This window comes from Phyllostomus discolor, chromosome 2, assembly GCF_004126475.2.
Source record: "Phyllostomus discolor isolate MPI-MPIP mPhyDis1 chromosome 2, mPhyDis1.pri.v3, whole genome shotgun sequence".
Taxonomy (NCBI): domain Eukaryota; kingdom Metazoa; phylum Chordata; class Mammalia; order Chiroptera; family Phyllostomidae; genus Phyllostomus; species Phyllostomus discolor.
This window is the reverse complement of record NC_040904.2, coordinates 123,461,061-123,479,952: the sequence shown is the minus strand read 5'-3', so window position 1 is coordinate 123,479,952 and position 18,892 is coordinate 123,461,061. Positions and strand designations below refer to the sequence as shown.

Below are 18,892 nucleotides of genomic sequence, written 5' to 3'. Positions count from 1 at the left end.
GAATAAAAACTGAATACAGATTTCCACACAGCTTTGTGCAATCAAACTCATTTGCTGAGCTGAACTAACCACCAGTATCTGCCTTTGTGATGTTAATTTTGATTCTTTTGAAGAACTTCTAAAAAATAAGTCAGTCCATATTGAGATCACTTTTCTGTCAATTCTGGTGTCAGTGTATTCCTTAATATAGATCAGATTCTTTTGTTTCAGGAGACACGAGGCAAGCAGTCATTCAGAGGATTCAGAATTGAGCCATGCAGAGGCCTTGCTGCTTTGCTGCAGAACGCTGCACTAGCCAGGACCCCATTGCGCATCATTGGGTCAAATGCCCCATGACAGTCTATATTTGGTGACATTTAAAACTTATGTTCCAGCATCAACACATAAATGCTCTACTTGTGTTTCATATTTATTGAATAGTATAGCAGTTTATCATAGTCCTGTCTATGATCCAAGAGTCAGACAGCAGCATTTTATTGTTTGTTCTTTAAAAATAACATTTGTAACATAAGAATTCCAGATAGCCTAGGGGTAGGGGAGGGGTGGAAGGATTGAGCAAAAAGGAAAAAGGACTCATGGACATGGACAACAGTGTGGTGATTACACGGGGTTGAGGGTATAAAGTGACCTAATGGTAATGGGAAAAATAAAATAAAAATAATTTTAAAAAAAGAATTCTGGTCATAATAAGTCTCTAGCAGTAGCATCTGAACCTTTCTGCTTTCAGAATCATCTGCTCTCTCCTCTTTGCCTCCAAGGCCATCTTTCTAAAACCTTGCTTTACTGTTTTGGAACTTAGGCTTCTGCCTTCAAAAGCAAATTATTTCTTAGTCAGCATTTTGTGTACCCTTTGTCTACCAGGCTCTGGTTAGAACCCTTTGGGATTTCAATCGGTATTTATCCCTTACTGCCATTCCAGACCATCTGCACTCAGATTCAAAGCGACACTTGCAGCTTCTCCCTCCCTCTTTCCTTCCCCTGTAGGAATGCTCTAATGCAGTTAGGCAGTGTGTCCTCGAACTTGACATGTGCTTGTACCTGCCCCACTGTCACTGTCTTTCTTATTATTTCTGTCAAAATAAGGCTCATCTCAATTCCCCATCCTTATCTTACAGTGATGTCTTTGTCCACTATGGTATTTCAGTATTTCCTGCCCATGTGATTTATCGGTACTTATCATTTACTGCCTCCTCTCATTATTTATATTGCAATCCTACAGTTAATAAGAACACACCACTCTAAACAAAATTGTTTACACAGTTTTTTGATAACCTTTTTAAATACCTACTTATCGTGTTGTAAGATGAAAAGAGTTCTGAAGACTGGTTGCACAACTGAACTGTACACTAAAAAATGGTTAAGATGGTAAGTTTTATGTGTATTTTACCACAATTAAAACTTTTTAAATTTTTAAATTAGCAAGCTAATAAATCAAAAGGCCAAAATAACTCATTGAAACAGCAAAAAAAAAAAAAAAACTTTTGAAGACCAGACCCTTAAACATAACATACTTGGGAAAGCAGACACTGAATCTGTAGAAGAACTGATGGACAATTACAGAGCAAATGCCTATTTAACATACTCTAAACTGTGACAGTGCCAAAAGGAAATGCTAAAGAGAGAGAAATCAGCAGTCAGGCAAGAGAAAGCTACAGGCATCTTAGTAGAGAAAATAGCTTAAACCTAAGTGAAAACAAGTAACTCAGTGACATAGTGCCCTTGGTGGACAGTGAAGAAACAATAGATAGAAAATTGTAAGTGATCAGATATTGGGACAAAAGCATTTGGTGTTGTAAAAAACCTAATAAAAAATGACATTGGAGGAATAGGACAGTATGGAATGATGGGGAGATCAGAGAATGGGTTTTAAGAATAATTTAGGCCCAAATTAAAGTACAGAAGTGTCTATGATAACGAACATGCAGAAGATACAAGCAGGTGGTCATTAAAAACTATGTAGGAAGAACCAACAAAACTTGAATATTGGTCATGGGGAGCAAAGAAAAAATCAAATTATATAAATGCTGTCAGCCTATGTACCTAGGAATACAGTAATTAACATTAAAACGGAACTTTGTTATGGTGCATGTTATACTTTATTTGGTGTTGACATTTTACATTAAAATATTCCTGAGTCTTGACTTCTGGCCAAGATGGAGGTGTAGGTAGACACACTGTGCCTCCTCACACAACCAAGAAGGACAACAACAATTTAAAAACAAAAACCAACCAGAACTGACAGAAAATCAAACTGTATGGAAATCCGATAGCCAAGGAGTTAAAGAATACACATTCATCCAGACCAGTAGAAGGGATAGAGTTGGGCAGCCAGGGCGGAGAGGACTCTTGGCAGAGTGGTGGCTGGCACACCCCAGCTGCGCAAGGTGGCAGCTGCTGGGGACCCAGTGAGGTGGTGGATTGTGGAACAGGGTGCTGTGCGCAAGGTGGCTAGCAGACTAGGAGGTCCTACATTCTCATGCAGATAAACCAAGTGAAACTGGGGAGCAAGACAGACCAAACAACCCAGGGTCCCAGTGTGGAGAAATAAAGCCTCAAACCACTGATTGAAAACACCTGTGAGGTTTGAGGTGCTGGAAGAAACTGCCAGCTCACAGGAGAGTTCATTGGAGAGACCCACAGGGTCCTAGAATGTACACAAGCCCACCCACACAGGAATCAGCACCAGGTGGGCCCAATTTGCTTGTGGGAAGTGGGGGGAAGTCATTGAAAGCCAGCAGAGTGAAGCAAGCGCCATTGTTCCTTCTTGAATCCCTCCCCCACATACAGCGTCACAATGCAGCCATGTGGGTTGGCCTGCCCTGGTGAACACCTATGGCTCTGCCCCTCACTGTCTAACAGGCTTGACCAAACCAAAAAAAAAAAAAGGCCCAAATGAAAGAACAGATCAAGGCTCCAGAAAAAATACAACTAAGCAATGAACAGATAGTCAGCGTATCAGATGCACAGTTCAAAACACTGGTAATCAGGATGCTCACAGAATTGATTGAATTTGGTCAAAAATTAGATGAAAAAAATGAAGGCTATGCTAAGTGAAATAAAGGAAAATGTACAGGGAACCAATGATGATGGGAAGGAAACTGGGACTCAAATCAACAGTGTGGACCAGAAGGAAGAAAGAAACATTCAATCAGAAAAAAATGATCGAGAATTCAAAAAAAAGAGGAGAGGCTTAGGAACCTCCAGGACATCTTTAAACGTTCCAACATCTGGATTATAGGGGTACCAGAAGGAGAAGAGGAAGAGCAACAAGTGGAAAAGTTATTTGAACAAACAATAAAGGAGAACTTCCCCAATCTGGCAAAGGAAATAGACATCAAGGAAATTCAGGAAGCTCAGAGAGTCCCAAAGAAGTTGGATCCAAGGAGGAACACACCAAGGCACATCATTATTCCATTACCCAAGATAAAAATTAAGCAGAGAATCCTAGAATCAGCAAGAGAAAAGGAGACAGTTACCTACAAAGGAGTTCCCATCAGACTGTTAGCTGATTTCTCAAAAGAGACCTTGCAGGCAAGAAGGGGCTGGAAAGAAGTAAGTATTCCAAGTCATGAAAGGCAAGGACCTACATCCCAGGTTGCTCTATTCAGCAAAGCTTTCATTTAGAATGGAAGGGCAGATAAAGTGCTTCTCAGATAAGGTCAAGTTAAAGGAGTTCATCATCACCAAGCCCTTATTATAGGAAATGTTAAAGGGATTTATCTAAGAAAAATAAGATGTAAAATGGCAGCAAACTCACAATTATTAACAACCACACCTGAAACAAAAAAACCAGCTAAGCAAACAGCTAGAACAGGAACAGAACCAAAGAAATGGAGATCACATGGAGGGTTATCAACAGGGGAATGGGAGGGGGGAAAGGTACAGAGAATAAGTAGCATAGATGGTAGGTAGATAATAGATAGAGGGAGGGTAAGAATAGTATGGGAAATGTAGAAACCAAAGAACTTACATGTATGACAAATGAATGTGATCTAAAGCAGGGGAATGTGGGTGGGAGGGGTGTGCAAGGTGGAGGGGAGTGAAGGGGGAGAATAGGATAACTGTAATAGCATAATCAATAAATATATTAAAAAATTTTTTTGAGTCTCTAAATAAAAGTGATCTAGAGAGGAGCTCATAAGATGTTCAGGGACCAAAGTTTGAATTATCAGGCATTTCAGTCAGTCTTGCCCAATAGGATCACCTATAGACCGGTTTTCACTGAGCTTAATTAATGTAGTATATCTGCCATACTCTGCGTGGGAATTTGTATGGGAAGTCTCTGTGTGGGAGTTTGGAGAAAAGAGTAATAAATAAGATGAAAGAGTGGAGAGATATCCTAGTAGTTTACAACTCACTCTGGATAGTTAATTGGTTAAGTAACAAGTAAAAGAAGCATCAGAATCAGGGGAGCAATGAACAACAATAAAAGCAAGAAAAAAAATAAAATCATAGATACAGACAACAGAGTAGTAGTTACCATGAGGGAAAAGAGGTAGGGAGAGGAAAAAAGGGTAAAAGGGGTCAAATATATGCAGACAGAAGGGCACTAGGCTTTGGGTGGTGACCACACAATAGACCATGTAGACATCATATTATACAATTGTATAATATATGTCATTTTAATAGTTTCATGTATTTACATGTCATTTATATAATTTTGTTAACTGATGTTACCCTAGTAAATTTCATTTTTAAAAAAAACCTAGATTTTAAATTTATCTTTTTAAAATTATATTTTATTGATTATGCTGTTACACTTGCCTGATTTTTCCCCTCCCCCCCACCCCACCCATCCACCCAGCATCCCGTACTCCCTCAGGCAATCCCCTCACCATTGTTGATGTCCTTGAGTCATGCATATAAGTTCTTTGGTTACTCCATTTCCTATACTGTATTTTACCTCCCCGCGGCTATACTGTAACTACCAATTTCTACTTCTTCCCCCATTCCGCTCCACTCCCCTCCCATCTGGCAACCTTCAAAAAGCTCTGTCTATCCATTTCCCTGGAGCCACCCTGCCTAAACTGTAAGGCAGTCTGAGATGGCTGCTACTTGTCCTGGGCTTGGAGATTCTCAGGCTAAACCAAGCTGTGAATCTAATCTGGCTGTTGTTAGTGCCAACCCTGGGCTCACTGAAGCCAGCTGTTGCTTGTCTGAGAGGATTTAGGAAGTTGTGAAGCCTGAGCCAAGGTCAGCCATTCATACAGAAAAGCATCTTGGGTGGGCCCATAAGCTGGGTGAGGGGTTGTCCCTGGGGGTCCCCAAGACAGGTCCAATAGTGTTTGCCAGGTTGATGGAGTCTCAGATAAGGCACCAGCTTGCCAGCTCTCTGGGACAAAGGTTTAGAAAGGGGACATTGGCCTCTGCTCACCTTGATGACAGACATTTCGGTTTTTCCCTGTATGCCACTGGTGCCTTTAAATCTGCTACCCTAGTGCTAGAGCTCAGAGGAAGTGAGTCTGATTAGGTGAGTCCCTGTGTGGGTTCTGTAAGAGGAGCTGCTTGGGGCTCCTACAGTTTCTTCTACCAGCTCACTCCCTGCTGGGTTTTGCAGCCAGAAGTTGTGGGGACTTATCTTCCTGGCACTAGAACCCTGAGCTGGGGGTCCTGATGTGGGGCTGGGACTCCTTATTCCTGAGACATCCCTCCTGAATTTTGTCCACCACATATGGGTGAGGAACCAGCCCATTCCACATCTGCACCCTTCCTACTAGTCTGGTGGATTCTTTAATTCCGTAGTTGTCAGACTTCCGTTCAACTTAGTTTCTGATGGTTCTGAGTGATGGTTGTTCTGTAGTTTAGTTGTAATTTTGATGTGGTTGTTTAAAGAGGTGAGTCATGTCTGCCTATGCTGCCATCTTGACTGGAAGTTTTAAATTTATCTTAAAATTGGAATAAATTAAACTGTGATTATATGTCCATGATAATAATACATCTAAAACTACTAATTTCGTTCTTGCTTTTATCTCTTTCCTGATGTTTTCAGGATTGTGGAATTTACGAAACATGATTATGTAATCATTCAGTTTGAAACATCCATTTGGAGCAAGAGGGAAAAATAACCCTGGAAGCATCCTTTCATACTCTTCTATGTCTTGATTGGATTGGCCAAAAAGTCCATTTAGTTTTTTCTATAAAATAGGAGACACATTTTTCACTTTCACCAATAACTTTACTGATTTGGATGTTTTCAGTATGTCGGCTATCTCCTGCCTTTGGCTTCTAGTGAGAAGAGGCCAGGGGTGCTGCTAAACATCTCCCAATGCATAAGATAGCCCCACAGCAAAGAATTATTTGGCCAAATGCCAATAGTAGCAAGAAACTTCACAAGCCACTTTTGACATGTTCTATCAGTCACAGCACCTTCTCCATACACCACAGGTGATAAAGATACTTTATCAGAAAGTATTTTTTTTCAAAGAAGCAATTTTATTGAGTAGGTAGCTACTGGTTACCACAGGTGGCAAAAACAAGGCCCACAGGCCAAATCCAGCCCTTTACCTTGTTTTATTTAGCCCAGCACCTTGTTTCTACCCGGTGGCAGCGCTGAGCTCCTTGTCCCTAGTTAAGGAGTAGTTACATTTATACAGTCCTAAAGTTACATTCGGCCCTTTGAAGGGCACCACGAGGCTGATGTGACCCCCAGTGAAAATGAGTTCGACACCCCTGCCATACACTGCACAGATCTTTCTTGTGTTTCGGTTGCATTTTTACCTTTCTTGAAATAATAAAGTATAATACACTGAATTTTCTTCCATCTTAAATATTAAAATGCTTGCACAAAAATTTACCAATTTTGATATTTTTTAAATGCACACTGATATGACAACTGTCACAATAAAATCTAATGAAATTGTTTTGCATAAAGTTAAAGACAACTAAGCGCTAGTAGAACCATCTTACAGAAAAAAATGGAATGAACTTTTTGGCCAACCCAATACAGTTCTCTTAAACATGTACACACACACATATTTAGCAGTCTCCTAAATTGTTAACCATCATCATTCCAATATTAATTCTATCTCTTATTGACTAGTGATAGAAAGCTAAGATTCAGCAATTATCAAAAAAAATTGAGCTGCATTTGCCTTGGATATTTGCCTCCTATTTCTGAAATTTTCTCAGAAGGGCAAAGAGGACAGGGGAGGTGGTGGTACTATTTCTTTCTTTATTTTTTCAGTCTTACTGTTTCTTGAAGCTCAAATTCCACAGCAGAATACTTTTAGAGACATCTTGATTCTATTAGAATTTGCAGGTCAAAGGGCAGATTCAACTGTTCTGGTAGTTTCAAGCATCGGGAATGGAGTGAATAGACTACTTGACTTAAAGTTGGTTTTTGCTACTATGTACTCATCATGCAGGTAATAAGGCATGTTAGTCATGCAGTTGGGGGTTTCTAATCAGTGTAAAAGTTTCTGTGTCCACATTTTCAATTTTTGTTTTTAACTGAGGAGACAACCTAACAGGACAAAGAGTAATTTGACAGGAGGAGCATCAAAGTTTTTATTTTGCTCTGGGTTTGTGTCATCCATATATTTTATTTGCTTATAGCATTCCCTAGCAGCTCATGGGAAATGAAGTCAGAATGTGCTCCACTAGCCACTCTTCATTTTCTGTGAATATCCTTTAGTTGTCAATTGTTAATCCCCATCAAAGTGCATTTTCTTCAAACCATTATTAGAATTAGAGTAGGTGGCAGATCTCAAGCAGTTGATTCTGATTTTAAAAGGAACTATTCCTGAGATTTTTACTTTCTTTTTCTTTTTTAATTTTATTTATTTATTTTTAGAGAGAGGAAGGGAGGGAGAGAAACATCAATGTGAGAAAGAAACGTTGATCTATTACCTCTCATATGTGCCTCAACCAGGGACTCAACTCACAACCCATGCATGGGCTCTGATCAGAAATCAACCGACAGCCTTTCATTTTGCAGGATAGCTCCCATCCACCTGAGCCACAGTGGTCAGGGCTTTTTCTTTTTCATAGTGTTCTGTATCTTTCAGTTTTTCTTCAATGAAAGCATATTAATCAGAAAGTATCTTTTCTCAAAGAAGCAGTTTTGTTGAGTAGGTAATTACTGAAATAAGGGTTTTTTGGGTTTTTTTGTTTGTTTGTTTGCAATTTGCTCTTTTTCACTCTGGATTCTATTCCATCTGTCCTTAACATTAAGTTTTTAGTGTACACACTTTTGAGTGCTGTCATTAAAACTTAACTGCATACGATCAACAACTATACAGTATGGTCTTTTCTATCAGATGTATTAAGGCAGGGGTGTCAAACTCATTTTCACCGGGGGCCGCATCAGCCTCGTGGTGGCCTTCAAAGGGCCGAAGGTAATTTTAGGACTGTATAAATGTAACTACTCCTTAACTAGGGGCAAGGAGCTCAGCGCTGCCACTGGGTAGAAACAAGGTGCCAGCCGGATAAAACAAGGTGGAGGGCTGGATTTGGCCCATGGGCCTTGTGTTTGCCACCTGTGTACTAAGGGAACAACAATTTTTCTTATTCCCCAGAAGTTACATTGCCATTGCTACTATTTTGCTTTTATATTCTAGCCTGACTTCCAAATTTTTTTCAAGAGGTTATTCTCCCCTATAGTGTCCATTTCAAATTTAGCAAAATTATGGGTCAAAAAAAAATACTACCTCTATTGCTTTCCAAAAACAAAAGTAAAACCTAAAAGCTAATATATCCATAAATGTTACTGACATCATCCAGAGTTTACATGAATATAAGTGCTGGTGGTAAAAATGGCACCAGGTTTAGACCTTGGTTCAGCAACATCAGTACTTGTGCTCTGGCTAAGAAAGAATTCAGAGTCTAGCCTCAAACTTTAAGAGACAGTTTATTTTGAAAGTCACAGAGGTAGAAATGAGCCACAGAAGAAATAGGCTCAGGAAACAAGTTACAAAGGCAAAAGAAAGGGTGATTTAAATCTAGGAGAAAAAGAGACAAGGACAACACACCAAGGGGTAAGGGGCAGGGAAAGGCATGGGTGTGCTCCACAGGGAGAGGGCCAGGCTAGATCTTCTTTCCTAAGGGCTTATACTGGTAGGGATCTGAGGGTAGATCTCAGGGGAGAACCTCAATAAAATATTCATCAGCTTTCCAGGTGTGTCCTTTCAGGGCCATGGTCTCTACTGATTGGTAAGTGTCCGGGTAGGGGTCATTAGTCAGTGCAGCTGGTCCTGATGTCAGCCATGGAATCATCACTTGTCTGGCTTTGCTGCTTTTCTGGGCCTGGAGCTGAAACACAACTGAGGCCCAGATGATATCCCAATTGGTTAATGCCAAAGGGAATGGTTGTGCAAGGGCCCACCTGAGAGTTGAATGAGGTCACTCTTCAGCCCCTTGTTCCTCTTCCAAGGGCGTCTACTGCATGACTAGACATGTGCTAGGGAAGGAAAGGTCACCCTGCTTGCAAGGTCCTTGTTTTCCCAGTTTTGCCTGTAGGTAGGTCCTGGGGCTTTCTGGCCTGGTGACCTTCTGTACCGTACCCATTGTCCTTGCTCCACTCTTGTCTAACTGCCTGTGCCATGAGTACAAAGTGTAATCAAAACATTTTATTCTCTTGACCATAAATTGCCCTTTTTTAGGCACATACACATGTAGAAATCAATGTCAATAGTATACTTTTAAAATAGGAAGGAAGGTGGTATGTTCATCCATTAGAGGATTTTTAGAGGGTGAGAGCCCAGGATATGGGAGAGAAAGTGTGATTCTGTGCAATTCAAAGTATATTATCAATGCTCAGTAAGATAAATAGATATAAAATTTCTATTTGAATTGTATATAAAACAAAAAAGACTTCAAATTTATCTTATTAAAAAGACAGTATGCCAGTGGCTCAGCCTCTAGTGCTATATCCCATATTTTAAATTTTAGAATCTGAATTGTCACCTGTTACTGTTTGGGAATGTGACATTTTACCCCAGAGATTAACTGTACCACACTAGCTGACCCAAGTATATCGCTTATAAAAGAATCTGGAATTTAGTCAAGAGTCTCCAACAATATAGAATAATTTTTACTATTTCCTATTATGTTTTCCTTAAGCATAGAGTGGAACTGAGATCCCATCAACTTTATCTTGATTTCAGCAAAGGTGCTCATGACTCAATATAACTGAATTAAAATAGTCTATCTTTATTCATCTTGTGTTTGCCTGCTGCTAACATGTAATTCTCACAGTGCACAGAAACGCAGCACCTTAATTGACAAAGCATGTTTCTCACTTCAGCTTTGTCAGTCTTTGAGCTTCCTAAAAAGGAACAGATGCTAGCAATCAACAGGAAACTGTGTTGTGACACCATCTTGAACTCCTTCACCTTCAAGCTCATTTCACCACTTAACATATTGTTTTCAAGTGGTCAGTGGATATATTTAGACCATCACTATCCCTTTGGTGTTGACTGGAACTTCACGGAATACATCAAATGCCATATCTTAGAATTAAATAGTGTGGAACAGTGGAAAGCTATACTGAAGTCATTGAGACTCTTCTTCCCTTCTAACAGCAAAGACTAAACAAATCTTCATTTCCATAATGTAAACTAATCTACAGCCTCCCTTGTTCAGAGTTCCCCAGACCTACCCATCCAGAACACAAAATATCCTTGTCAGAATATTCAAGATAGTCTTCCAATTTGTGGCTAAATTAAACCTCTTCCATATGCCTGCATCGAAGCATAATTATCTTAACAAAGGTGGAAGCAAAGTTAAACCTGGGCAGTGCATTCTCAGATTCAACATTTTCTTGTGCATAAGTTCAGGTCACTTACATAGTTCCTGTAAATCAAATCTGTCTTCTCACAGATGACTTACATAAAAGATGAGCTATTGAGGAACACATTTTAGACAGTGAGACTAATTGCTCACCCACTTCATTCTGATTATTTTGTAAATTCCTCATGTTCACCCCCTACCAAACCCCACCTTCTTTTCCTTCTGGATAGTAACCAAAAAGCAGTTAGCTAAACCACAAGGAATCTGTAAAGTTTAAATAATTGTGTCAAAGTATGCAGATCATTGCCAAATAAAGCCATGACTAGAAATTTAATTTGCATTAATGACATAAAAAGAATTGAATTATAAACATTTAGAATGCCCCAAAAACAGATGGCTGAGTTTCTGAATACTGTTGACTAACATTTATAATTTGTTGTACACTCTATGCATAAAAATGTTTTCAGTTTCCCTAACGCTTTCTTTTACATGAAAGCAACTGAATAGTTATCAAAAAATGAGCTAAGTGGGTGAAGTGTATACATGACAAGATTTTCTTTAAAAAAATTAGCTTTGTTTACTTTTCAAATATACCTATATCTAGGAATGCTTTTTTTCATTTTTTTCTTTTTTTTATTGTTGTTCAAGTACAGTTATCTCCATTTTCCCCCCACCCCATCCATACCCACCTCCCACCCTTGATGCTACACCCCTTTGGCTTTGTCCATGTGTCCTTTATACATGTTCCTCGACAACCCTCCCCCTGTTTCCCCCCATTATTCCCCTCCCCTCTCCCCTCTGGTTACTGTCAGTTTATCCTTTATTTCAATGTCTCCAGTTATATTTTGCTTGCTTGTTTGTTTTGTTGATTAGGTTCCACTTACAGTGAGATCGTACAGTATTTGTCTTTCACCCCCTGGCTTATTTCACTTAGCATAGTGCTCTCCAGTTCCATCCATGCTGTTGTGAAGGGTGCGAGCTCCTTCTTTCTTTCTGCTGCATAGTATTCCATTATGTAAATGTGCCATGGTTTGTTCATCCACTCATTTACTGATGGGCACTTACGTTGCTTCCAGCACTTGGCTATTGTAAATTGTGCTGCTATAAACATTGGGGTGTGTGGGTTCTTTTGAATTGATGTTTCAGGATTCTTAGGGCATAGCCCTAGTACTGGAATTGCCAGGTCAAAGGGCAGTTCCATCTTTAGTTTTTTGAGGAAATTCCATACTGTTTTCCACAATGGCTGCACCAGTCTGCATTCCCACCAACAGTGCACTAGGGTTTCCCTTTTCTCCACATCCTTGCCAGAACTTGTTGTTTGTTGATTTGTTTATGATGGCCATTCTGACCTGTGTGAAATGTTCTCACTGTAATTTTAATTTGCATCTCCCTGATGGCTAGTGATGCTGAGGCTATTTTACTCCATTTTACACTTCTGCCTCCTTTGTCAAATATTAATTGACCATAGAAACTTGGGTTTATTTCTCGGCTCTCTATTCTGTTCCATTGTATATCTAAGAATTTTTTATTGAGATGTCAGTATAACAGCGTGATGAAGATATTTAGAGTAAGAAAAACCTACGTGGGATTCCTGGCTACACCCTTTACTTCAAGTGTGAATGTGGGCAAGCTGTGTAAACTCACTAAGCCTTAGTTTCATCACCCATAAAATGGGCATAATAACAATAGGAACTTCAAAGAATTGTTTGAGTATTAAATGAAAGCCTGACATTTTCTTTCTTTTGCAGGCAAGAAGCTCTTCTGGCTGCCATTAGTGAAAAAGATGCCAATATAGCTCTTTTGGAGCTTTCATCCTCTAAGAAAAAAACTCAGGAGGAAGTGGCTGCATTGAAGCGGGAGAAGGATCGTCTGGTGCAGCAGCTCAAGCAGCAGGTACAAATCAATGCTAGGAGGGTCACTGAGACCAGCTGTCATACCATTCTCTACCCATGTGCTTGCCAACTCACATACTAAGGTCTTGTGTCTCATATTAGACTTCTGGTCTTTGTATCTAGTTAAGTTTCTTTTTTTAGGACTTTTGTCTGTTTGTGGTGGTTGTTGACATCCATTACAGATGACCCCATTTTCCCCCCCTTTGCCCACATCCACCCATACCCTGCCCCACCTTCCCTCTAGCCATCCCCATACTGCTCTCTGTGTCTGCGTGTCATACATGCGTGGTCTTTGGCTAATTCCTTCACCTTCTTTCATCCAGTCCCCTGCCCCTCTGGCAGCTGTCTTTTCCATGTATCCTTTTTTAAATTAAATTTATTGGGATGACATTGATTAATACAATCATATAGGTTGCCAGTATACAATTCTGTGATACATTATCTATATACTGCATTGTGTATATACTATATATTGCATAGTTAATTTTCATAAGCTGAGTTTTTATCTTTACAAATCTCCAGCTATGTGTAGGAAATGCAGAGTATTTTTGGTAAGAGGGCTAGTGTAGAAAATGTCACCAGTCTTCTGTGAGAGCGTTTCTTTAACTTTGTTCAATGATTGGATGAAATTAGTGAAATACTGTCCATGTGAAATGAAAAAGGCTTATTTTTTATAGCCAATTTAGTTCCTACTACAGAAGGCACTAAGTATATTTAATTTAAATGAATTTCAGTTATTCAGGGCTGGGTAAGCTCTAAAGGTAAGAGCAAAGTTTTACCCTTTTCTTTTCCAAATTTAATGATTAATAGTTCTGTAAGGCCTTTGATCTGTGAAAATAAAAGCTAAAAATTTGTCCTTTGATGTTTGCATAACAATGTAAGTATATTAATGGACAGAACTTACACACTTAAAAATGGGTAAAACGGGCCCTGGCTGGTGTGGCTCAGTTGATTGGAGCATTGTCCCGTAAAAAAACAAGCAGCCTATCGATGTTTCTCTCCTCCTTTCTCCCTCCCATTCCCTCTCTCTAAAACCAATAGGCATGTCCTTGCATGCGAATGAAAACTAAAATGGGTAAAATGGTAAAGTTTGTGTTATGTATATTTTATCACAGTTTAAAAACTAGGGGGGAAATTCTTCTTTGAAAATGAGGAGAAAGATGAATGCTCAAACCTGAGTCCCTTTCTGCACCATTATTGCTCTTGACTGGCCATTCCTGTGTGATTTGCAGTGTCTGCCATCTTGTCTTCCCTGCGTTCTCAGTCACATGTGCTATGCACGTAGGCTGTCCAGATTTGCCCTTCTGCCTGAAGCACTCAGACCAAACGAGTGTTTCAAGGGAAGGAATTTCTTCTCTATTTTGGGTGATCGATCAATAGTTGATAGCCTTTTGGGCATAATATTTAATGTCCAAATTAGCAAGAATCCATATTTACACTATAAAGTTATTTTCTTTGTTTATAGACCAATATTAAGACTGCTTAAAATAGACTTTATGTGGCTGACTTTGCTGAGAAAATACAAAAAGATGCCCATTTTCTATAGTATTTATAGATGACCAACAAAAACTACCAACCCATTGCTCATTTACAAGTGAAAGAAGCTTTTCCAATGTCCTAAAATGATTTGTCACAAAAAGAGAACATCATCCAATACTTGGATGGCTGTTAAAGTAAAACATAAATAATGTGCTTATTATTAAAGACATCTGTCCAGTTGTTTGAGACTGAAATTTGGTTTATCAAAGCTGATAATATGAGAAGAGTACTCACTGCCATGGACTAAGGGATGGGGAAAATGAGGAGATACTGGTCAAAGGGTACAAAGTGTCAGTTACACAGATGGAAAAGTTCTGGAGATTTATTGGACAGCATGGTGGCTACAGTTAATAATGCTGCACTGTATATTTGAAATTTTCTAGGAGGGTAGATCTTAAATGGTCTCACCACAAAAAACCAAAAACAAAATGGTAAGTATGTTAGGTGATCAAAATGTCAGCTTCCTGGTGATAATCATTTCACAATGTGTACATATAGTATTAAAACACCACATTGCACACTTTATATACAATTTGTCAATTATCTCAATAAAGGGAGGAGCTAATAATATAAAATAGGAGAATATTATTGAGGAAGGGCTTTTACTAGTTTGTGAGTAATATATTTAGCAATATCAGTTCTCTTAACTAGTAGTTAGGCCAAAAAATATAGACATATGATTTGACTAGTTCATGGTCCCTCCACCTTAAGGACAAAATAGAATAAAATGCCTAGCTGACTAGAATATGTATCTTATTCACAGTGGCTTTTGATTGCTTAGCTTTTGATTGCAAGACTATATGTTTTCGTTAGTTGAAAATTAATGATATTAATTAGTCCATGATTAGAAAGGAGTCACTGAAAAATTCCTAACATCTTACATCTAACTATATGCTTTGGCTATTCTATAGTGATGTGACCTTTGTATGAAAAAAAATGATGTAGTTCTTAGGAGTCCTTCCTAACAGTGTTTTTCTGTCTCCCTTCCATATCAAGTTTCACATAGCTGCCTTCTCAAAACGTATCTGGGAGAATTTCATGTTTTCTCATGGCTGAGTAGTATTCCGTTGTAAATGTGTATCACATCTTGTCTGGGACATCATGCTAAGTGAAGTAAGCAGACAGAAAAAAAGTCAAGAACCATATGCTTTCACTCATAGACAGGATATAAAACTAAAAGTAACAAATGAACAAACAAGAAAACACAAATAAAAACTCATAGACCAAAGGGAGGGGGGCGTTGTAAAGGGTAAAGGGCGCCAAATATATGGTGATGGGAGATTTGATTTTGAGTGGTGGGTACACAATGCAACATACAAGCGATGTGTCACAGAATTGTACATTTGAAACCTATTTGATTTTATTATCCAGTGTCACTCCAGTAAATTTATTTTCAAAAATGTGTGTGAGATGATGTGAGCAGAAGGAACTGGTCTTGCCAGATACATTTTGATTCTTTAATTCTCTAAGTAGGTTTATTAACTTTTCGACAAGGACACCCTCTTTCAGAAAGAGGATGTGGCATCAATGTTGTCTTAATATAAAGCTTCTGGTCCTTGAATTGCTGGAATGTGCCTCAGTCCAAAGGCCATTTTCTAACAAGGAAGCAGTCCTCACTGACCAGGCTCTCCAGTGCACAGAGCGGCCACTGCCCGACAGGCTCTTGGCACTGACTCCTGTTGTCAGAGAGAGGTGAGGCAATGGGGTTTGTGGATTTGGAGGTCACCCTGTAAGGTGGTCCCAACTTACTTACACACATACACCCCCAGGATGACTTGTCTCCTTGACTATTCATGGCAAAGCAGCTCTTAGAGCAGCTGCATCAGAGGAAGGAGACAGGGCTAATGAAAAACATGAAAACTAAAGGTTGTCTAATAAACTCCAGATGTGCTATGGTTTGTGCCAACCAGTGTGTTCAGATTATATGAGGGGGGACCCCCAAAACCCTGGAATTTATTTATAAAAAATTGTGTATTCTTACATGTTTAAATTTCAGTCACCTTTAAAGTGATGCAATACACCACTCAAGACATTTTTTCCACTGCTCAAAACAGTTTTGAACTAATCAATTTTGATGTCTTTTAGTGCTTCTGCCATTTTTTTGTTTCACTGCTTCCATATTGGCAAAGTGTTTCCCTTTGAGGACTTTTTTTTTTATCTGTGGGGGAAAGTATATTGCTCAGGACAAGATCCAGTGAATAGGGAGGATGGGGCATGAGGTCATGCCATTTTTGGTCAAAAGTTGCTGAACATTCAGTGTGGTGTGGGCAGGTGTGCTCATAAATCACCCATCATGAAATGGGCAAACACATTGAAAGAGTCTTAAGGCAAAAAAAAAAAAAAAAACACTGAAGCTAAACGCAGCCTCTCCCAACAACACCAACTGGTACACTGATACAGATGGGTTCCTAGAAAACTCATCTCATGGAGGAAGCCTGTACTACAAGGGGCCCATCCTCCAGAAGATAATTCTACGTTGCTTTGGGTCCTCCTTTGTAATTCAGTTTATTTTATGTTTAGAGATGGCAGGACTCCCAGGACTAAACGTGCTGTGGTAAAACAGTACACACCCAGGAATGCTTCACATTTTGTCTACTTTGGGCAGTCTGCTAATCACTACTAAAAGTATCAGCTAGCTGGAAGCCAGCCTCCCAAAAGCTCTGGCCACCCTGAGTATATGAGACTGTTCCAGTTCAGAGTGATTGTAGAGGAGAGTTTGAGCCCCTAGATCCCTACCTGTGGGTAGTGGAGAGATGTTCTAAACCTGCTATCCAGGTAGTAGCCTGTCTTGCCAGTCTGTTTGACCTTTACCTGGAGTTAAGAGAATCACCCACTTAAGCTCTAATACTGCTAAACCCTCATCACCTGTGAACATAACAGATGAAATAATGAGCAATTATTACCTACCTGAGAGCAACCAATCAGAATAGTCACTTCAGGGTATTGGTTCAACATTTCTTGTTAAAGAATAGTGACCACCCACTGGAGATTCAGACTGTATTAATCTGGGTGCTTTTCAGGATAAGTTGATCTGTGGAGAAAACAAAATAGAAAATCATTACACTTTAAAAAAATAATCTGGACTGCTCTGCCTGTAGAGTAACCTTCTCTATGCTTCACTGCATTACTAATAAGCTCTTCCACTTTAAGCTCTAAAAATAAAAAAAATAAATAAAAATTTAAAAATTAGATCTGACCAGTGTGGCTCACTTGGTTGAGTGCCATCCCTCAGAGCTAAAGATCACTGGTTTGATTCCCAGTCCAGGTTCGGTCCCTGGCCGGGGCACATATGAGAGGCAACCAATCAATGTTTCTCTCACACGCTGATTTTTTTTCTCTGTCTCTTTCTCCCTCCCTTCCCCTCTGCCTAAAAGTAAGTAAATAAAATCTTTTTTTAATAAATAAAAATAATCTGAAGAAACCCCCTCCGAAATACTAATTTTTCATAATCAAAGATTACCCTGAAAATTAGCACTTGATGGTGGTGTTTATTATAAATTTTTCAACTTTTGAGTTCCATAGACAAATGCTCTACTTTTTATAAAATTTATTGGGGTTACCTTGGTTAATAAAATTATGTATGTTTCAAGTGTACAATTTTATAATGCGTCATCCGTATATTGTATTGTGTTCACCGCCTGAAGTCCAGCCTCCTTCCATCACCAGTACTCTACTTTAATAGGATAATGCAAAATTAGGACTAAGTAAAATAAATAGGTAATTTAATGAACATAATGAAAAACTCAAAATTTTGATTGGCTGCTATTTAAAAAATCAGTTGTTTCTTCTGGATTACATCACATAAAATTTTTTAGGCTTTAACCTTTTCAAATATTAATTTCTCATAGTCATGATTTAGTATAAAAAGTATTGTCAGCATTTAAAGCTATGAATCTTTATATTATCTGTAGTCCATTCTCCTCTAGGATCTCAACTATTCTCATTGATCAGGCATTAAGACATCTCTCAGGATATCTATGTGATACTGACACCAAAAATTCAGTTGAGTTTTTAAAAGATTTTTATGAAATCAGGAAGGCCTCACATCTTTTATTTACATACTTTTAGTATCTGTAATGTTGAGCATTCTGTCATCAGTTTCTAACAAGATGTCCTATAAGGATCACATTATCATTAATGTAGTTCCAGTTCACAGAAGGCAATATCAAGGAAGTAATCACTTACTATAGCCTTGCTTAGTGTCTCAGGCACTCGCCTATAAAGCCACGTTCATCCATCCAGACTTCCTCACCCCTGTTAGAATGCTGGTGTCTGGGAGTGACCGCAGTCCCTGCTCTGTCCACATACCTCACTCAGATGTGTTCTTTTTGCTTCCTTTATTTGGGGTTACTTTGCTCCCTTGTTTTTAGTCAATAGAATGTTAAAGATTAATGCCTTTCTTATTTTGATTTTAGGCCTTTATTCTCACATGGTATATGGCTGACCCTTGACTCACCTTTAAACACAAATACATCATCTGTCTTTTCCTCATAGCATTGAAAGCTATTGTCTAGTTTAGTAGCCTGATGTGCTAAATGAAGTTATGGTTGAAAAGTCACTTTTATCGTAACCATTCTGAGCACATGGAACTTTCCAAATCATCCTTTGGACTAAAATTTCTCATGTTTATTCATGGTCCACAGGAGAATAAGTTTTTGGAAGTTCAGTAAATTCCCTTCAGTTGGTACAGAGGGTTACAAAAACAAAATGTTGTCACATGTTACAACTCCAAC

At 39.0% G+C, this 18,892-nt stretch overlaps 1 protein-coding gene across 8 annotated transcripts in view; it reads left to right on the top strand.

Annotated features, from left to right (window-relative positions):
* Positions 1–18,892, top strand: part of ERC1 (ELKS/RAB6-interacting/CAST family member 1) — a 557,388-nt gene that overhangs the window by 408,537 nt on the left and 129,959 nt on the right. For all 8 annotated transcript variants that reach the window (XM_028531610.2, XM_036018479.1, XM_036018478.1 and 5 more), the window contains one exon: positions 12,477–12,621. In XM_028531610.2, coding sequence (XP_028387411.1) covers positions 12,477–12,621 — 145 coding nt within the window. The remainder of the gene's footprint in view (positions 1–12,476; positions 12,622–18,892) is intronic.